Source organism: Lycium ferocissimum, chromosome 8 (genome assembly GCF_029784015.1).
Source record: "Lycium ferocissimum isolate CSIRO_LF1 chromosome 8, AGI_CSIRO_Lferr_CH_V1, whole genome shotgun sequence".
NCBI lineage: Eukaryota > Viridiplantae > Streptophyta > Magnoliopsida > Solanales > Solanaceae > Lycium > Lycium ferocissimum.
In genome coordinates this window covers 60,165,175-60,170,976 of record NC_081349.1, presented here as the reverse complement: position 1 = coordinate 60,170,976, position 5,802 = coordinate 60,165,175, and the positions used below count along the sequence as shown (strand labels likewise).

Here is a 5,802-nt window from a genome sequence, read left to right as displayed (position 1 = left end):
AAGGCTTACTAATCTCAACAAATATGGCAAGGAATCTTTCATACTTGACCGCCAAGTCTTTACCATAATTCTTTTACAAATCTTTGTTGTTGTAGGATTTGATTGGAACATGTTCAAGAACCTGTTTCATCCACCTAGTTCGTCCATCCCTGAATATCTGTATTGTTGAGCTGGAACATGTTCATATACCGGTTCCACCAATCTCTAACTTTCTGCCTCTGCCGTTGAATTACTCCTGATATATTGGCTGGAACATGTTGTCAGACCTATTTCATATATTTGTATAGCTCTGTGTCTGTAACTTGTCAACTCTTCTCTATCTTCCATTGAACTGCTCTGGGACTGAGTCTATATTCATATGCTTCTTGCTCTACCTTTTGTGCATCTGTCTCCATGATACTACTTCTGAGATATTGGCTAGAACATGTTGGCAGACCTATTTCATATAATTGTATAGCTCTGTGTCTGTAACTGGTCAACTCTTCTCTATCTTTCATTAAACTGCTCTGGGACTGAGTCTGTGTTCATCTGCTTCTTGCTCTGCCTTTTGTGTATCTATCTCCATGATGGAACATGTATTTTGACCAGTTACATTTTACATGTGCTGTTTTCATCATTGTATCTCCCTTGCTCAGCATCTGTCGATCATGTATGTTGATGGTTCACTTTCTCTCTGGGTTTTTCCTTGTATTGACACATATGTTTGCATTTTATGAGTAAATGTATATTCTCTCTGCTATAGCCTTTGTGCAATGGAACATGTCTATAGACCTGTTGTAACCATCCTGTGCTGCTTGCCATTTCAGTTTTGTTTGGAACCTCTGCTTCATCTCAACCAACTATCTAGCATGTTCTATTACTTTGTGAGTTCATGTGTATCTAGACCTAGATTATTTACTGTGATTTCTTTCTTTGAGCATTACTATCATTCTTCATCAGCTTTCATCATGCATGGTTTACTTGTTCTAAGTCTTTGCTTTGTCAATCATCAAAACTTCACACATGGCTCTATGCCTACACAGTGTATAGGGCTGGGCATAAATACCGAAAATTAAAAAACCGAACCGAACCGAAACTTCAACAAACCGAACCGAACCGAACTAGTTTGGTTTGGTGTTTGGTGTCCATCGTCAAAAAACCGAAACCGAAATAGCCGAACCGAAGTTTGATAAAATCGAACCGAAAAATCGAACGCGCACCGAAATTTAATACATTACCCAAATAAATTAAAATAGTCTAGGCCCATTAAGTTTAAAGCAAAAAAACCCAATTGTAATAAGTCCTCTTTTGCATTTGTATCCCTAATTTTCCACTTCAATTGAAAAAATCAAATATCCTTAACAAAGAAAGGTAACTAGGATGTCTCTGTAGGATTAATGTATGTCCTTTATGTGTTTTCTTAATTATTCTTACGGGATGTATATAACACCTAGTAATCCTATGTCATGATTATAGTTTTCTGTTCTTGTGTATCCTGTTTGTTTGATTTTGATTTCAATTTATCGGTTTTATGCTTTATTGCTTTTGAGAATATGAATTAGTGTCAATGGAATCGCTTAATATTATATTAAAAAAAACCTAATTGAAAAAACCGAAACCGAAAGAACCGAACCGAACTTTAAAAAACCGAAACCGAAAGAACCGAACCGAACTAGTTTGGTTCGGTGTTTGGTGTCCACCTTCAAAAAACCGAACCCGAAATAGACAAACTGAAGTTTGATAAAACCGAACCGAAAAATCGAACGCCCACCCCTAACAGTGTATTCGGAATGATTTTTCAATACTTCTTATTCTAGTAGTTCTTGAACTTGTGATACCATGTTTTGGGTGATTGTACTTATTCTGCATTTATGAGACTTAGTTTATGACTCTTAAATGAATTTATTCATTTCTTCTCGCATAATATACTTGTTAAAACTTGGCTTAATATTGTGGATGGTTTGCCTATCGGGTATGGGTAGGTGCCGTCACGGCTTTGGAATTTGGGTCACAGAAGCTAAGGATGACTCTTGGAGTAGCGAATCAAGTTTAAGGAGGGATGTTGAAATATTAAACTTGTTCACATTATATATAATTTAGCTCATGAACTAGTAGATTAAATGTATTAGGAGATACATGAATTGGTGAAAAATTCTAGATTAGTCTAGTAAGTTCATTCATGTACTTTGGGAGAAGAGGTTTATCATGCATGTACTTTGGGTAAAGGAGAAGTATGGACTTAAATGAAAGTGCATGTACACATTAGCTAAGATACATGGTGTAATTCAGCTATAAATACCTATGTGTGCTAGCCATTTTGTTCAAGCAAAAATAGTGAAATATCCTCTCTTTCTCCACTCCTCTTCTAGTGAGCTTTTGCTTGTTTTTTGTTGTCTTGCTATCCCAAATTTCTAACAACTGTATAGTTGCATCTCTCTCTAGAATGGTGTAAAGAATTTGTGTATCTTGATGGAAGATAAGGGAGAAACTGAAGTGGAGTAACGTTGTAAATAAGTCTTGGTGTTCCATCTTTGAATGAAGAGGGAAGAGTAAATACTCCTCCGTCCCAATTTAAGTGTCTTACCTTTTTTTTTTTTTTGGACTGTCCCAAAAAAAGTATGTATTTCTATAATTAGTAAGTTGACATTTCAAACATCCTGCATAGCAAGTTTATAGCCACTGGATTCAAAAGACATTTTAGTAGATGATACAGATCTTTAATTTAAGACCACAAGATTCAAAAGTCTCCCTTTATTTCTTAATTCGTGGCTAGTCAAATTAAAACACTTAAATTGGAACGGAGGGAGTATGTGTTACTCAATATTGCTTTTGTCTTTAAATTTAAATTACTTTTTGTTTTCTTATTTTTTTTAATCCTATTTTCCTATTTTTCCCTCGTAAAATACTCCATTGAAAAGGAGATTTTTATGATTTTGCAAGGAATTAAGGTGATTCGGTGCAAGTCATTAATAAGGATAAGATAAGGTTTATGTCATAAAAGAACGCTCATATGTTAAGGGTGCAAATTGCAAAATGCTCATATATTATTTTGCTTACAAATCAATTTGTTGATATTTTAACCTTTGTGCCCAACTAATTACATTCTTCTAAATTAGTACCAATGTTAGGAGGCTCTAGATCACGCCCCTTGGAGTGTGGCAGTTTCCCTGACCCTATTCGTGGGGATGCTTTGTGGATCAAGCTCCCTTTTTTTTTCTTTTTCTTTTTTTGACCTATACGCCTTACTTATCAGTTCATAACATCTATAAGTAGAACTAACTAGTGTGCCCCGCATCTTCCTTCCAAAATAATACACATCTCCAAATAAAAAGAACTACTCTCTCCAACGCAACAAATCATATTAATATAAAAGAAAAAAGCACATCCTTCTCACCACCAGATTCCCAAAAACAAAAATACCCCCTTTCCAAAAGACAAGGCATCATGGCTTTGAGTAATAACGTAACAGCTTTCTTAAACTTCTTGGCATTCATGTGTTCCATCCCTATAATCGCATCAGGGACGTGGCTGGCTTCAAAGCCTGATAACGAATGCATCCACTGGCTCCGATGGCCAGTCGTCTTCATTGGAATCGCCATCATGTTGGTTTCCTTGACTGGTTTTATTGGAGCTTACTGGAGAAAAGAAGGCCTTCTAGGTGTCTACTTGGTGTGCATGGCCCTTCTCATTTCCCTTCTCCTCGTACTCCTCGTACTTGCCTTTGTAGTAACGGGGCCCACTGGGGCTTATATGGTGCCTGGAAGGGCTTACCATGAGTACAGGCTTGAAGGGTTTTCTTACTGGTTGAGGGATCACATTACTGGGCCTGATAATTGGGGGAATATTAGGGCATGTTTGGCTGATTCTGGTATTTGTCCTAAGCTTAACAATGAGTATGTCACTGCTCAACAGTTCTTTGCTGCTGATCTCTCCCCTATTCAGGTAATTAAATTCATACCTATTCTTCATTATATTCTCTGCATTTGTTGTTCCATGTTTCAAACAAGATACAGAACGATGAGAATAAGTCAGTGGATTTGTAGTAAGTTTCAGAAGCAAATAAGTGGTATATATGGACATGAATTAGCAAGTACTAGGATGACATAATTTGTACTAACAACTTATTTGGGTTTGACCTTAGGTGTTGCATTAGAACGTTAGCAAATATTATAGTTGTAAGTTGTAACAGGTTGTCAATCTTATTTCTGAGGTAATTAGTTTTACTTAATAAGGACAGTTATTTGTAGTTATCTTTTAAGTAATTTGATAATGTAACTGTTCTTTTATATTTACAGGAAAAAAAAAAGTAACTGTTATTTTATACTGCCAGTTTAAAGAGTTGAACTCTATGGCTTTAACACGTAAGGTTGGAACTGCATATAAAAAGTTCATGTAGGCAGTTTATTTCAGAACAGAATAGTGTTTTTAACTTAGCACTTAATCAATCAGGATTAATTAAGATTGCACATTGTCTTTAAGGTACAGGCAAAAACAAAAGCAATTAATAAAGTTAGGTTTTTACATATAAATAATTGCCAGCTTTTGCATCTGACGATTTTTGTTTGTTCTTTTATCCAAGAGATGCTTGTTTAGTCCTTTAACTAGCGTTACACAAACAGATGTTGTCTTGCCACTTTATTCTCTCCCTCCCTCGGTCTCCTCACTCAATAAAAAAAAAAAGATGGAGGAAATTTATTTGGATGTTTGAGTATTTGTTCGTATGAACGGAATTCTTTTATTTATAATAATGTCTAGAGAAAAGAAGAATAAAAAATAAAAAAAGATAGAATTGACAACCATGTAGGCATCTTTTATGAGTCTACAAGAAAATTAACCTACCTTCCTTCAATTGAGGAAAGACATATATATTAACTTAAAAACTAATTGACATAAAAAAGTATTGTTAATTTAGATGATTTTTTAGCCTTTCGTGGGTGTCATATTTTTCTTGTAACACTTGCCTTGTTTCTTCCTTAATTATATTGCAGTCTGGATGTTGTAAGCCTCCAACAATTTGTGGATACCAGTATATGAACCCAACCCTATGGATTAACCCAACAAATGCAATAGTAGATGCTGATTGCTCCATCTGGAACAATGACCCTAGCCAATTATGCTACAATTGTGATTCTTGCAAAGCTGGCCTACTGGGAAATCTCAGAAAAGAATGGAAGAAATCTGATCTCATTCTCATCATAACTTTGGTGATTCTCATATGTGTTTATCTCATTGGTTGTTGTGCTTACAAGACTACTGTAACTAAAGCAAATTCCAAAGGTCACAAATAGTTTTAGCCTTCAGATCAAGATGTTACAATCGAACAATAGTTCGATTGTTTTCTTTTTCCTAGTAACTTTAGGCTAAGGGAAAAATATGATGGTTTTGGCATGTATTATTTTTGTTTTCTGATTTGAATTGCTAGTTTTCTCATCAAGGATTGTACATTTTCCTTTGCACCATATTATATGACTTCATGGGTTTGTGTTACCTCGAAGGAAATGGTTGTCAATATTCTATGCTTATTTCATTGGTCAAATTGAGAATCGAATCCAAAGAGCAACTTTTTTACTTTATTCTTTCTGGGCCGGTGGAGGATAAGATTCCCTTTCTTAAATGGACTACTATCAATATTATTACTAGCAAAAAGGATCGGAAAACAAAAAGAGATATCATAATTAATAAGTTGTGCAGTTAGATACACCGATATTGTAACATCTTTTTACCTTATGAGTAAAATTAACTTGTGATAATAACTTAGTTTATATTTTTACTAAGTTAAAAATTAGTGTTCATCAGAAATATTTATTATAATTATCTTATAAG

At 34.8% G+C, this 5,802-nt stretch overlaps 1 protein-coding gene across 1 annotated transcript; it reads left to right on the top strand.

Annotated features, from left to right (window-relative positions):
* The first annotated feature begins 3,228 nt into the window (after nt 1-3,228).
* Nucleotides 3,229-5,466, top strand: LOC132068793 (tetraspanin-2-like). Its single transcript, XM_059462498.1, has 2 exons — nt 3,229-3,921; nt 4,968-5,466. Exons 1-2 carry the CDS (start codon nt 3,424-3,426, stop codon nt 5,265-5,267), a joined length of 798 nt encoding a protein of 265 aa, XP_059318481.1. The 5' UTR covers nt 3,229-3,423; the 3' UTR covers nt 5,268-5,466.
* Nucleotides 5,467-5,802: the final 336 nt, after the last annotated feature.

Coding starts and splice junctions, on each gene's coding strand:
- LOC132068793 (XM_059462498.1), top strand. CDS start 3,424: ATGGCTTTGAGTAATAACGTAACAGCTTTCTTAAACTTCTTGGCATTC. Junction 3,922..4,967: donor CTGATCTCTCCCCTATTCAG/GTAATTAAATTC, acceptor ATTATATTGCAG/TCTGGATGTTGTAAGCCTCC.